Consider the following 15,682-nt stretch of genomic DNA (forward strand, 5'->3'; position numbering starts at 1 on the left):
ATATTTTTAGAGTGATCATATTCTTAACCCTCCCTAAATATTGTGAAGCTAATTCATAGTTATTAGTTTATACAATATTTATAAGCACAACTTAAATATAAAAAATTTGTTGATGCAACTAGCTTTAAATAAACGAATTTCCTCTTGTAAATTCGTATCCCATCCATGTATTCGAAACACAAATGTCGAATGACACTATTGGTTATTAGTGATATAAAAGTATATATTTTAGTTAACATTCATGATTTCTTTTAATCCATAGGAAAATAACACATATATACTTTGTGTTGTGGTTTAGTGAAATGTCGAGTTTAATCTTTGTTTTTTTTTTTTTTTTAAATATCGAGTTCATAACTTCTGTTTAACTAAAATAACGAAATTATACTCTGAAATGGATAACAGTGTCACAAATCTCATTTCATTGATATTAACTTTTATATAAGAAAAATCAAATCAAATCCAAACCAGTACCCCAACTTCCAAATTCTCAATTTTGGAAAAAAATATCATTACGTTGAAATTAAATAATAAAACTCATATCTCCCAAGAGATGACTTCAATCCGTGTTCGAATTGAAACTCTGAATCTTAGATTCTCTATTCGAATCTATGATTTTGATTACTATCAACTGTCGATTTTTACCCCTTTGTCTCTTTCTGTGTTATTCCGATTTAGAGACCGTTGTTTATTTTCTAATTTTTAAATAAATTACAGATATGGCGCAAATGAATAAAGATAATTGGTGTTTACATATAAATATTATAACCAACGTCAATGAAAAGTCAATAAAAATCCAATAAAAAGAAGATTTGTAGCACTGTTGTCTATTTCATGGTATAATTTCGTCATTTTAGTTAAACAGATGGTATAAACTCGACAATTTACTAAACGACAATATATATGTGTCATTTTTCCTTAATCAGCAAATTTTTTATTATTTTCTCTCACAATAATTCAAGTATCAATACCACAAAAATCAAATGAAGAACAAGCTACGTGATATCAAAATTGGTAACAAAAAGGACAAAATCCCATGTTAATCGATTTTCCCATATACTAAATCAAACAACTTAAAAGGAAATTGAGGGTCTGCTTCCCAAGTAAAGTGAAATTCAGAGCCACCTCATTTAAAAAAAAAAATTTGGCTAGAGAATACCTCTTTTTGAATGGTGATCATATGTCAATTTTATTTTAAAGATACAACATTTCACAAAACTAATGTAATCAAGAGAGCTATTTCCCCCAAATAAAAATTGAGTTGGTTTACAGCTTCATTTTAAAAATTATCATTTAAATTCTTTGAAAATTTGAGCCAAAATTCATCATCTTCAAAAGAGATATCTTCAAGCGAGATATCTATGAAATTTCCCCCAAATAAACCAACTCAATTTTCGAACAATTGTCTCATCATCTTCAAACGAGATATCTTCAAGCGATGTATGTATGAAACCAACTCAATTTGAAATAACAACGTTTCGTTAATTTTTTGTAATTAGCCATGTAAATCTAACAACGCTATTAAAATAACAAAAAACGCAAAGTAAATTTTTAGTAAATATGGATACGAGCGAAACATCTACAATTTTCTTTTACTATTTACGAAAAATTTATAAAATGTTAGTTAAAACGCAAACCGCTTATGTTTATGTGATTTGCATCGCTAAATTTTTGTTACAAAAATCATATTGAGAGAGAGAGAGGGAGAGAGAGGAAAAATTCAAACACATCTAGATTGACCTTGAAACTGCGAATCAAATTGAACAAGACCGTCTAGATAGCTTCATGTTAGATATATCATATAGCCTCTAGATCTCGGGCCTAGTGAAAATATGAACTACAAATTTGTAATTCCTACGCGATGATTGTCGGCAAAGATCTCGACCACCCTTGCTTCAACTTTGTGTCCTCCCTCTACACAACAAAAGCCCTGCCAGACCACACCCACGCCGAAGCTCATGACGTGGCAGGAGTGTGGGAAATCCATCGAAATCGGCATGGTCTTGTGTGGTTCTTGTTCTTGAAGCTGAGTGAGGTTTGAGAGGGAAGGTAATTTTTTTCTTTAGAAGCTTTTTAAAAAAACAGGGTAGTCCCATTTTCCCAGTAGAGAGAGAGAGAGAGAGAGAGAGAGAGAGAGAGAGAGAGAGAGAGAGAGAGTTCTGATTTTTCATTTTGAAGAGTTTTTGCAAGTCAACACACAAGACCAACAAATTGTCAATAAAGGGATCAATATTAAACAATTAGTACAACATTATGTTAATTTTAACAAAAAAATAAAATAGTAAACTGTTGGGATGTACAATCGACCTCTTACTCGTACAAGTGCTCTCGTTAATATTCAGCAATACACAGATTTATGTATGTATTAATCATCTTTTTAGTGACAAATAGCAAAATGAGATTAGCCAGATTAAATTAATCAATATAGAACCATCGTACATTTCATACCTTCGTCCAAGACTAAAAAAATAAACATAAATCTAAGCTTTTGTTCAAAATAAAAGATGTCTATTCTATTCAATCGTACATAAAACGAAATCAACCTCCGCATTGGACGCCAAACCAACTCTGACTTGATATATTATAACTGCACAAAACTATGCCCTAAATGCACATCTAGACTACCAAAACTCTCTAAAAAACGCCGCTTCATTAGAGGAAGGAATGAAGTGAACTTAAAATGCAATGGCACGAATGGAAGTTGGGAAGAAAAAAATAATTCACCAAGTGAAATACCCGACTGCATAAAAACCGCATCTTTCAACTTTTCATTCAACACCCTATAAAGAAAATCAAACGCATGTATAAAAAAATAAAAAATAAAAACCCAGCAAGGAAAAAAGAAGGAAATTTGTAACCAAGAAGCATGATTTGAATTTACCAAACAGAATACCAGACAACCTTTTTATTTTCCCCTTGTCCTCCTGAACTATTTATAGACTAACTTTAAGTCAGCATGTCTCTTAGGTCTTAGCTATAAAGAAGTTTTCATTAGATAAAAGAATTGGAGAGATTGATTTTTTTTTTTCCATATGGAAAATGACCAGGCAATCATTCATGTCACAAAAGGAACTAAGCTAACCAAATTACCTGTTTGAAATCTATTCAACCGGTATTCAAGAAAAAGAACAAAAATGTGCTTCACTGTGTCCGCTCAAACTCATCATGCTGGAATTCCAATGCACTCCTTCCAAGCAAAACCCGACATTAACCTGACCAACGCAGGTCTTTTGGCAAGGAAAAAAGGGAAAAAAAGAAAAAGAAAAAAAAACTTGGAACAAAAAACCCAAAGAAAAAAAGGGGTAAAAGAGAGAAAAGATGGGGCTTGTAAGGCAACAATCTATGATGTACAAAGATATTGCAACCTCCCAACTCCCGCAATTCTTTTATGTCATTGATATAAAGGAATTTTGATATTCAACCTCCGATTAAAACTACTACTGTGTACCTTCTTTCGTATCACAAAAAAAATCAAGTCTGCCAAAATGAACATCACAAAGCTCCAAAGTAATCACCGTGTATAGAACCTGCATGTGGTCGGGGCAGAACTGACCCAACACTCCAATAAAGAGAAAAGGAGAGAGGAAAAAAAAAGGAAAAAAAAAAAGAAGAAAAAAAGAAAGAAAAAAAAAGAGAGGACCAAATATCAACAATTTTAAAGAAAGGGCTATAGTAACATCAGATGGCTATAGTAACATCAGATATTATTGAGCAAAAAAAAGGTAACATCAGATATTCACCCCAAAACAAATAGATGCCATATGGAAAACGAAACAAACAAAACAGTAGATACGCAATAACAAAATTATAAGGGGGTGAAAATAAGACCTACATCCATGTTCATGCTTAAACCCTAAGTTTGGTTATTTAAAAATTTCACCATCAACTTGCTTATAAACTAGAAGAAGAAGAAGATGTTCATCCACGAAAAAAGTCTTAAAAAAAATTCATTAAATCCATGTCATAATAATTAAGGTGGTAGTCAAACATACATCACAGAATGATGAGTACAAACAATGCATTGGGTTGTGGCAGGTGAAAGCAGAACACCCTTCAATTACATAAACCATATCCAGCTCAGAGACACTAATCCAGTGTGTTCCTCAAGGTCCTGCAAAAGATAAAACAAAAAGAAAGCAATTTCATGAAGAGTGCGGACCAATAGACAAATTAAGAAGTCTTCCAAGGAAACCGCCGTTCTTTAGTTAGAATGGTCATTTCATATCTCGAATTCTTGACGATCTCTCAACATTCTGTTATGCATTATTCAGAATGGAAATCTTGAACTCAAGCAACCCATCTTCCAGATTCATTCATTCTTCTTCACTGCGGTCAGCAGAATGATCTGCATCATCATCACGATGCCTCGTCTTTTCCAAGCCGTTCTGATCTTCTGCTTCTGTAAAACCACAAAAACATTAAAATTCAAAAACTCAAAATCAGGTTTTCCTTTCCTATAGTCAGAGGAGAGATGTAACGGGTATGTTAGGCTTACCAGCTTTTCCGAGATCCGTTTCATCTTCTATTGATGCTTTACTTTTGCTTCTTTCCCCTGCATTGTAGAAAAATCGATTAGTGTGCACCAAAATAAATTTTCCGCTATTTTTTCCCCACACACGCATCATATTAAATCTTATTTATATTTCAGCCACTATATTCCTTGAAATATTTATAAATTTCTCTAATACTTTCACCAGACGCATTTCTGTGGAACCTGGGTCCATGGTGTCTTTCTCTCTCTTTTCTTTTCTTCTCAATCAGGTATTTTCGTAAAGATGTGTACCTCCAGAATCTGACTTTGACTTTTTATTTCTTGACTCGCTATCATCTGAATCACTATGGAATCTATCTCCTTGGAGTTCTGTTGAGTTCGACCTGGACCTTCTTCGAATTTTTGACTTTACCACCTTTCTTTCAGTTATTTCGGAGTAGTCTCTTCCCTCAGCAGACTTAGACCTGGAACGCCTTCTATCTTTCGGTTTGTTTTCATCACGACTTCTCGAGGATAATCCACTTCCTCTGTGATGCTTAGCCTCAACAGAAACCGACCTGGATCGGCGTCTATCACGGTGCTTTGGTTTCTTATCCCTGCTATCTTTCTCTTTTAAATAACTCGTGCTGTCAGAAGACCTGGACCTAGAACGCCTCCTACCATGATGTTTTGATTTCTCTTCTCTTTCCTCTTCCATGTTATCTTCAGACTGAATCTTATCATCCAAAGATTCTGACCTAGCCCGCCTTCTGTCATCAGGGATAGTATCATCAGTTACGGCTTCCTTGACTTTATCATCTGAGACATGCTTGCTTTCTAAAGATCTCGACCTGCCGCGCCTTCTCTCACGATGCTTTGATTTTTCATCTTTCTTAACATCCTTCTCACCAGACCGGCGCTTACCTTCTGCAGATTTAGAACGAGACCGCCGCCTATGCTTAGATTTTTTTTCATCCAGAGTTCTTGGGGAAGACCTTCTACGATGCTTATCATCTGCAGAAGCCGATCTGGACCGCCTTCTTTCACGGTGCTTTGACCTTTCGCGGCGGGTTTCGTCTCGTCTGCTATCAGGAGATTTTGAGCGCTTTCTGTGTTTTAGCTTGTGTTCATCATCAACTCTTGGAGATGACGACCTTGAATCGGCTCGCCCTTCTCTGCGTGAAGATCTTTCTTGGTTGCGTTTCGGTGAGACAGAACTAGCTCGGTGTGATCTTCTTGCTCTAGGACTAACACTTCGACTCCGATTCTTTCTCGAATAAGAGGAATGCTGATCCCGAGATCTACCCGAATCCCTTCTTCTATATCCATCATCATTATCCCTAATGTCCCTATATTTTCGTCGCTCACTCTCATAACTTGAATAATGGCGAGATCTCAATGGTGATCTGGATCTCCGATCTCTGAGACGGCGGGGTGGAGGGGAGTAGGTAGGAGACCTTCGCCTTCTCTGATAGCTGATTGGTGATCTAGACTTCGACCTTGATTTCTGGCGAGAAGGTGAAGGTGACCTGTACATAGCTCGTATTAGTTTGGGTACCAATGTCTCAGAGCCTTAATACAGTGATGAAGTAGCTACTTATAGTCCACCTTATCATGTATTAGCAAACAACTACTATATTGGTAACTACATAAATCAATTCAGTCATTAATTACTAGATACAAGAGCTACAAATATCTACACTAAACACGTTAGCAAAGGCAAGATGTACAGAATAGTTCACATAATTAAAGTATCAAGTAATAGTTAGATATCATACATGAAAACAAAAATGGTAATAGACATTATTTCTAGGCAAGTTTCATCGAAGGGCTTTGAGTATGTTGTGTTTCCTTCCTTTTTAAACAAATTAGTACAAGAAAGGTAAATCAAAGCTGATTTCACATCTAAAATTCGAAATTCTCCCATGTCATATACTATTTTCCAGGTAACTAACAAGATTAAACAACAATACTTAATTGATATACACTGCCTTTGAGTCAAAATGGATATCAATGTTTAAGGGTTAAGAGAGCAATTCATACAAACAAATGGGTAATCTAATTGGAAATCGTCTACTTAATCATTCTGCACTGGTTACACTACACATGTGTGTGTGTGTGTGTGTGTGTGTGTGTGTATATATATATATATATATATATATAGAGAGAGAGAGAGAGAGAGAGAGAGAGTGATATATATGTACCTAAGTTTGTGCTTTGCTTCCTTATCTTCTTTCTCTTCCTTTTCTTCACTTACAAAACCATCAGCCTTCAACTTCCTACTTATTTCTGCAGCTCTTGCTGCAGCCAATTCTGTTGCAGACTTCATTGTCGCAGCTCGATTAGCTGCTTGCTGTGCAGTCAAAGTCTGCTGCATAAGCAAAGCCTGTTGGAATTGCATCTGTTGCATTGCAACAGCTTGTTGCATCATCAAAGGTAGAGAAGAAGAAGCCATCTGGGAATTGGAAGAAGATGGCTTCTGGGGCAACGATTTCGCCATTTCAACGTTCATAGGCCGTCCCCCAACATCCATATTATTCAATGCCAAAGCAGCTTTTGCTTCATCGGGTTTGGAGTATTCAATATAAGCAAAATGCTTTGAATCGGTGATCGTACATTCAACAACTGTTCCGCAGAAGCTAAAAAGTTGTTTCAGTTGCTCTACCGTGAGAAGCGGACTAAGGTTGCTAACTTGAAGCGTTTTCTTCAGTGCATCAGCCTTCCCAGCAATGTCTAAAGAATCTGATTACAACAGCAAATCCAATCAAATCAGGGCCACCAAAACAAGGAAAGCATTCAAATTTATAAATCACTAAAAAAAGGGCTTCTCTAGATTTATAGCCATATGAAAACTAAAGTTTTTCCATATAGCCAACCTTGGGTAAATTTTAAGTAAATAGCCACGAGATTTTATTAACAAAGCCAAAAAGACATTAATAGCTGTAAATAGTCGTTAATAATTGTAAATAACCATCAGACTCCAAGGGGCATAAATGGAATGAAAAAAAACGTCCAAACAATGCCACATCATCTATTTACTTAAAATTTACAAAATGTTGGCTATTTAACAGATCTTTAAATTTTGGTGGCTTAGTTGCTCAATTAATTGTTTAAAAAAAGCTTTAGGACTAAAAGCAATGAAGTGAGAGGTGGTGACAAGGTACGAAATATTTACAATAGTTTTTGGCTATTTACGAAAAATTTACAACATGTTGGCTAAAACGCAAACGCTGATGTCTATGTGGCTTATATCGCTAAATTTTTGTAAATTAATACCTGTCGAGTCTTTCACAAATTGAGCTTGTGCTTGAAACTGTGCAGCATGGGCTTGAAGTGCTTGTGCGGCAACAATGGCCTGAGCAGCAGCCATTGCAGCGGCAGAAGGAGCCATGGGAACTTGGCTTACAGTGCCCATGCTTGTGGTCGCAGCCAATGCGGTCATTAGAAGGTTGTGAGGCGGGTGGTTCAACTTGCAATCGGTCTTGGCACAGCGACCATTCAGGTACTCTCGACAGACTTCGCCAAGAGATGCTCCGATTCCAGGAAGAATAGCCCCGCCCAAAGACCCGGTAGTAATGCCAGGAATCATACCCAGTAACCCAGGAAACGCCGCGGAAACAGAGCCTGTATAATTTGGCATGTTGGGCATCGTTTGGTTGACTAGATGCGGGAACGAAGATGTTGGACCTAGGCCTAGAAGCCCGCCATTAGTATTAGTTGCGGGTGTAGTTGACCCTGATGAACAAAAAAGATCAATATAATCAAATTACCATCGTTGATATTAGGCTAGCCATCTTTAATGTAACAATTTAAAAGAAGATAGACTACATAGATCACAACATTATTACATATAAAAATAGTACATTTCCAGATACAAAATTAGCGCATTTGGCATTGGCAGCGTAAACAACAACATTAGTCTCCAATACGTTAATCAAAACAGCAAGTAATATGTTAATCAAACAATTATTATAATAAAGCCATCGACACGCAATTATGCTTAAGAGTTCACTGGTTCCAACTTTCGCAATCAGAAATCGAATGCGCGGCCATAAATCACTACCTCCATGTGCCGAAACAAATCAAAACTAACACGAAACTGTATTAGATTGTTCACTATAACACAGAAAAAAGACATCATAACCCATACATGCCTGCATCAAACAATACATTGGTATATTCAACAGATTGTTCACTATATGTTCATCGTAGAACAATGCCATATATTCAACAGATTGTTCACTATATGTTCATCGTAGAACAATGCCACACAACACACAAGAAAGCTATATAACATAAAAAAATAAAAAAAATCAATACCTGCACTGAAGAACACAGGGAAAGGACTGCCCATCATAGTCTTCCCATTAATTTCAATACTGACCATATAATTCCCTCTCTTCGGCACAACATAGGTCACCGTATAAGTCCCATCTCCCATATCCTTAACAATCCCTTCCTGCTCCGAACCCCCAACCCCGACCCCGGGCGCAACCTTCACCGTAATTTCCGCTCCGCCGCCGGGGCATTTCCGTCCGTCGGAGTCTTTCGCCGTCAAAACGAACGACGACGGCGCGCACGCCGTGCCTCCGGCGATTCCGGCACCCGCAGCCGTGCACTTGGCCGGGTCCGGCGGTCCGACTGGCTTCTTCGCGAGGTTCTCCTCCTCGTCGTCTTCGTCACTGTCGCTCGCCGGATCCGCCGCCTCCGTCTCCGTCGCCGCCGTCAGCGCCAGCTGGCTGTCCACACCCTTGAAAGTGGCCTCGAAGGCGGCTTTCGCGGCGGCGGTCTTCTCGGCCTCGCTCTTAATCTTCGCTTCCTCGGCCTGCTTCATCCATATCGGCTTCGCCACGGCGGAGCCACGATCGGCCATGGATACCGAAACCCTAGCTTGCTTTCTCTCTGCTAAAACGCCGAACCCTAAATCCACTCTCTATAGAGAAAGCGGAAAAGATAAAATTGAGGTTGATTTGTAGGAATTAATTACTTAGTCGGTTGTTTCTTTCTTGAAACGAATATTGTTTTGAGAGGAAGTGAGGACAATCTTCTTCTAAAAAAAAGTTTTGTCGAACAAGGGAATAAAATGCTTTTTTTTTTCCCTGAGAAAGATGAAATGCTATTTTTATCATACAAAATATTAAATAGAAAAATGTCCCAAAATTGTAGGCTATTTTTTTTCTTGAAATTTTTATTACAAAATGGTTAATGACACAAAAAGGGATACGAATAACAATCTTATTGAGGCACAATACAAAATCTATATGATATTAAATTACGTAGTTTGTTCAATTTATTATTATTATTATTATTATTATTATTATTATTATTATTATTATTACTGCACATGTTATCGTAACTAAAGAATAGAATATTAACATCAATCTTTCAAAAGAGAAAAAACAAATTATATCAATAGAAGTAATAACAGTCCGACGAAAATATCATTTATGGATCGTAATATTACGACCAATAATTTAGAGAAATGTGAAGTGGTGTTCGATTAGAAAAATACTACCAGGGTTAGATTCTCTTTTATAGTAGTCAACACAATTTGGACGATTTTTATAACCATATACACGTATGAAATATTTAGAGATGATTGAGACTATGAGATCTTAATCTTTTGTGGTGAAAAACTTGAGATTGGCGAGATCGAAAACGTGCAGGTTGTCGAAATGGAAGCGCATTTGACGAGCAAGAAATGGATCGATGAGCTGTGTTTAGTTTGCATCTTCGTACAAGGGATTGAACAAACTCGAAATAAAAAAATTGATACACGAAAAGCGTCCGTATTGGATAACGCAACGTTCCTTTGTCAACATGGCTGAGATGTCTCTCTACAGTCTCATAAATTTTCTCGGTTAACCTGCGGTGGCTTTGAACACAAATTACTATCATTCTCGATTACACTACTCTACTACTAGTAACGAAAATAAAACAATAAACTCGACAACTCTTCTCATAAACCAAATGACTAGTTATAATCACTTATTCATTACCAAAACATAATTAAAATAAACTACTAAATCACCATTTAGGATCTAACATTATGTTACCAATTAAACTAGTTAAAATCAAGAATAAGAAACACATGGGTCACATTGAGAGAGATTTATTAAGAGGCCCTTAATTGCAAATCTCCGAAGGGCTTAATCGTCACAAAATAGCTGACCTCCGAGCACTTCACATATTCACGAGCTCCGTTCTCCTGCGGACCCCGCGAGCTCAGATGAAGTGCCACGTCACGTCCTCCGAGCCGCTGTCCAAAGCCGAGCAACTCAACGAGCCCATCATCGTCTCATCCTCGATATCTCACCGAGATCGATCATTGCCAACTTGTTTTTGAAGTATTATTGGCTTCCTCGCTCGTTTTTTTTCTTTTTTTCTTTTTCCTCTTATTATATACATGTCAAACTGTACATGTACATGTACATGATGATTCTCCTCAAGCTTCATCCCTATCCTCTTGAAGGAACTCCAAAGCAAAATCTTCGTTGTTTTTCGCAAGCATGTCTTTCAGAGTAAAGTCTATGTTTCTTTGCTTAAGGATCAAGTATCTCGGCTTTATCTTTCCCTCTAACGAATAGCTGAGGAATCTCGGATAGTCCACAACGTCTCTGATCGGCTTCTCCATCGTGTGAACAAGAAACTCGAGCTTCGGTCTGAGAACCTCGTCGATGCTGTACCCAAGTAACGGAGAGAATCTTCGGATCATGAACGCGATTTCTGTCCTCGACAGCCCCGATTTCATCAAGTACTTGATCCTGAGTTTACGGATTTCAAATCCCATGTCAGTTTTTTTTAATTTTTTTATTTATTTTAACAATTTACGTATGACTGCAGAAATAGGACTTACCGGGGAAGAATAGTTGTGTCGACATCGGATACGAGGAGCTCTGGATATTTTTTAATGACCCGAGGAAGGTGAGATTTCGAAATGCCAATGGAAGCGAGGAATTTTAACTTTCGGTCGAGAGTCTTTTCGATATTTGTCGCGAACATTTCGGGGCAGCGACAGAGAAGCTTTCCAACTGTTTCTTCGTCGAATCCTATGCCTTTGAAAAATGAAACCATCTGGGCAATATTGCCTTACCCTAAATTAGTAATGAAGTTTGTACGGAATAAAATAAACACGAATGGATATCCATTAAATAAATGTTGAAAACTTCGATGTTACTCTCACTCTTTTTCGTAGAACATAATGTAGAGCAATTCAGTTCATCGGATTCCAGACATAGTTATGCATAACCTCTACTATTTATATGTTAGGGTCTCAAGTAGATGATTAGAGGTTAAAGTATAGAATAAATTGAAATTATATTAGTCTATAAATAAGAGGGATTATGAGAGATGTGAGGGATGAAAATTGTATGAGAGGAAGGAAGAGATTTCACAGACCTTCCATAACTACTATTGTTAATTTTTTTTTTCCTTTTACAATTTCTCTTCAAATACAATTTTTTAGTCTGTATCATTATACCATGTGACTCTGTATTTCATCAGGTCCAAGACCATAAACCTACTCAAAATACGCAATAATGTAAAAAAAAAAAAAAATTAATAATAATAAAAATTCAACACACATAATTGCAAGAAAAATATATCATTAGCCTAACATAAGGAAGAAAAAAAAAAGAACTAATTATCGTAATTAACATAAAAGAACCTACTATATTGGCCTTTATGTGGTTATATATAAATTTTAGTGTAACATCCAAATTTATATATGCACCATTACTAGTTTTGACAACAAAAGAGAACTAACTAATCACATTTTCTTATTGATTTTTAGTTTGAATAACACAAATATGATTTTTAAAAATAAAGTATTTCAAACCCACCTTGGCAAAGTCTTGAGGTTTCTGCAGTAGAATTTGAGGGCTCTTGCGTATAACTTGACCCAACTTTTTGTTTCTAACGCCAAGCTTCGCAATCTCTTCAACAATCAACCTAATTTTGCTGCTTGAACAACCCAATAAATGAGGCCAGCTTTTGATTGCATCGTCAACGTTTTCTTTCGGCACCTGCGGTCACAACTAGTCTTGTAAAAGTTTCCCTATAAAAATTAATCATCATTTTTTTTTGAAGGCAGCTTTGCTGCAGTGAGGATTGAACCCACGACCTCCACACAGGAGGTGGTGTGGAATTACCACTAGGCTATCCTAGGTACCACTATAAAAATCAATCATCATTCCGTAAGGTCTTTTAAAAAAAAAAAATTAAAAAAAAAAAATCAATACATATAAATGCAAGAAGATATCATCAGGCTATGAAGGTTTTTTTAATGAATTATTTTTTCCATATGCTTTTACAAGTAGTCAAGTAAAAGCTTCCCTACAATTTAGTCATCATTCTGTAGAGTCTTCAATGTAAAAAAAATCAAGACACATAAATGCAAGAACAAGATATCATCAGGCTAACATAAGAAAACATTTTCACATATGAAGATTCCCTATAAATTTAGTCGTCCTTTTGTAACGTCTTTTGATGAAAGTGAAACGGGGAAAGGCTGCGAATTGGGTTTAACAAAATACCTTGACTGTATCAAAGAAAAATAGAATCCCTTTATAATTATGTTGAATAGCCGTGGAAAGCACCCACGGATATTTCACAAGCAACTTTCCGATGTCCTTTTCCTCTACGCCGAGCTGAAAAGTGAATATTTAATATCAGGAGACTTGCATCTCAGAATCACCTATGTATGAATTTATTTAATATACAAAAAAAAAAAAAAATGGTACGTAAAAAATCGACAAACCTCCTTAAAAAACCGAGTTCTTGTTTTGATGACCTCGATATCATAAAACATAATAGGCGGGAACAGAAGAAGTATGTTCCTCATCGATCCCCCTGATACTCCAATTTGTTCGAGAAATTCCCTGAGTGTGTTCATTCGAGATTCCATGGGCAACAAAAGAATACGAGGGAAAGATTCCACAAGATAAACGAAAGATGTATCTTTGGAGCCCAACATGTCCAAACCCCCGCGTTTTGCTTCAATCTATATTATAAAGTCACAAGAAAAGTGTCAATGAACACAGACAAGCTTTTTTTTTTTTGTGCATGAAAGAACTAACAGCAAGAAATTCTAGACCTTTTCGAAAAACGACAAGATCTTCTGAACATCTTCATCGACTTGAATCGACAAGTTCATAGTCATACGCCGAGCGTTTTTCCCGATGATTCGTTCATCATCGCTGCCAGAGAAGAATATTTCCTTCATGTACTTCACCTATATAATAATAACCAAACGCCACGATTAGCAGAGAGATTCTACAACACCATGAGAGATATAACCCCTTTCATATTCCTTGACACGAAAAAACTACATACAACGTTGCTATAAAGATACTTGATAACAAAACTTCATACGCTAATAACCTGACATTTTATCTTTGCTCAGAACTTCCGTTGAGAAAAAAGACTCGCTGTTTTTTTGGGTGATCGATTGTCAAACTCACGGGAAATGAGTAGCAAATTTTCAGGTTATTCAGTGTACAATGCCAGATGAAATCCTAATTCTCCAACTATATACATGAGTATGTTTTGGAACCTGCAAAATCCAAGGGAAAAAAAAAAGAAAGAGAATCCATTGTCTTTTTTTCCCTCTCAAAATTTCATCAACTTCCAAACAAAAATAGAGAATTTTGATGTTCCCTCCAATTTTCCTTCAAAACTCCAGTTTCCTTCAAATTTCCACTATCCATAGCTAAATTGGGGTTCCCAAAATCAGTATATACATATATATATATATATATATATATAGAGAGAGAGAGAGAGAGAGAGAGAGAGAGTTGTAGGAGTGACCTTAGCAATGAGACTGGGAACGTGCTCGGAGGAGAGATACCTAGCGACGTTCATGGCGGAGGAGAGAGTCAATCCGACGAAGCTCTCCAAGAAGGCGAGCTTTCCATGGTCACCTTTCTCCTTGGCCATGAGAACAACCTTGTCCTTGAACCCCTTCGAATCCCCTTCTTCTTCCTCGTCCTCTTCCCACAGCCCAGCCTCGTCCAGCTCTCTCACCCCCTCCGCCACCATGCGCACGTACCGGGGCGACCCCGCCGATATCGCCGCCGCGTCCTCCGCCGACACCCCCAGCTCCTCCCGGAGGTGCTCCGACAAGGCCTCCCGGGCTTGCCCCAGAAGCTCCTCCGCCGAGTCTCCGCCGCCGCCGCGAGAGGCCGCGAGAAGGAGAGCTCGGCGGCGGTGGGGTTTGAGAGGAAGAAGCCGGTTTTTGGTGGGGTTTGGGAAGAGATTGTTTGGTCGGAGAGTGAAGAGTATTGTTGGTATTGTTGTTGTTCTTGTCATTGTCATTGTTGGCGACTCATTCTCTCTCTCTCTCTCTCTCTCTCTCTCTCTCTATGCTCTTGTGTTGCTTGGTTGTTCTGTGTCTTCTTTTCTCTGTGCTGTGCTTGCTCGACAAACCCTTTCGGACATTTTGGAATGGAGGTTTTTGCTAAGCTAAAGAGAGTAAAACCCTCTAAAACCCCCCATATCTTACGAGGGTAGTGATGGAAGAACTTATTGGGACTTTTGTAGTGATGGAATAACTTTCTGGGACTTTGCCGCTTTTTGGACCTAAAAGGGTATAGATGGAAATTACTCTTATCGATTAGAAACCTGAGTTTTTCAGGTTGTTAATTTTAAAAAAATATTATATAAAATTGTCCATTAAAAGCAGTTAATTACCGAAATAGATATTTCAAGACTGTTAGCAAATGCCCAAAGTTTTTTTTAAAATCAAATCAAGTAAAATAACTAAAGTTGACATCGTCAATAACGATATTAACACATGTACATAAGGTATTTAGCGAGAAATAAGCATAAAAATTAAAAAATGGGAAATTGCCTCATCTACTACCAAATCACTAATTTTTTCCAATTTCCCACTAAAGTCATAATTTGGCCACAAATGTCACTAACTCAAATGTACAACTACCATTTTACCCTCCACTTAAATTTTTCTTACAACCCACACCAACTCTCTATATCCCGCTCATATCTCACATTAATCCTTGACTCTCTCTCTCTCTCTCTCTCTCTCTCTCTCTCTCTCTCTCTCTCTCTCTCTCTCTAAAACCCTCGGCGTCTCTACACCCACGACACCCAAAAGTTCGTGGTTCAAAAAGTTCAAGTTCTAGTATGAAATCGTGGTTCAAATTTCTTCAAAAAGGCCAGCTTGCACACAAGGTTTGTCTCGCATTTCTTCATTTC

General features: G+C 37.3%; 2 protein-coding genes across 9 annotated transcripts; both read right to left on the minus strand.

The window, feature by feature from the left end:
• Positions 1–1,705: 1,705 nt before the first annotated feature.
• LOC149394034 (RNA recognition motif (RRM)-containing protein) lies at positions 1,706–9,560 on the minus strand. 8 transcript variants are annotated; one of them, XR_016299692.1, is made up of 8 exons: positions 8,789–9,560; positions 7,745–8,203; positions 6,673–7,210; positions 4,781–5,997; positions 4,493–4,549; positions 3,990–4,396; positions 3,446–3,524; positions 1,711–3,209 (listed from the first exon to the last, which is right to left on the minus strand). XR_016299692.1 is itself a non-coding variant. In XM_089616601.1 (6 exons), the coding sequence occupies exons 1-6, from the start codon at positions 9,339–9,341 to the stop codon at positions 4,311–4,313; spliced, it is 2,910 nt and encodes a 969-aa protein (XP_089472727.1). In that variant the 5' UTR covers positions 9,342–9,560; the 3' UTR covers positions 3,944–4,310. The 8 variants fall into 8 exon arrangements, 1 of the variants encoding a protein (XP_089472727.1); XR_016299691.1 differs by having other exon boundaries at positions 1,711–3,224; positions 3,446–3,545; XR_016299689.1 differs by having other exon boundaries at positions 3,446–3,556.
• Positions 9,561–10,401: 841 nt separating this feature from the next.
• On the minus strand, positions 10,402–15,021 carry LOC149394035 (Mitochondrial transcription termination factor family protein). The gene is made up of 7 exons (XM_089616323.1): positions 14,276–15,021; positions 13,563–13,700; positions 13,227–13,469; positions 13,003–13,116; positions 12,310–12,492; positions 11,325–11,542; positions 10,402–11,232 (listed from the first exon to the last, which is right to left on the minus strand). Exons 1-7 carry the CDS (start codon positions 14,780–14,782, stop codon positions 10,914–10,916), a joined length of 1,722 nt encoding a protein of 573 aa, XP_089472449.1. The 5' UTR covers positions 14,783–15,021; the 3' UTR covers positions 10,402–10,913.
• Positions 15,022–15,682: the final 661 nt, after the last annotated feature.

Source organism: Urtica dioica, chromosome 6, assembly GCF_054948205.1.
Source record: "Urtica dioica subsp. dioica isolate 48M chromosome 6, U.dioica_male_clone48M_v1_H2, whole genome shotgun sequence".
In the NCBI taxonomy this organism is placed as follows: Eukaryota; Viridiplantae; Streptophyta; class Magnoliopsida; order Rosales; family Urticaceae; genus Urtica; species Urtica dioica.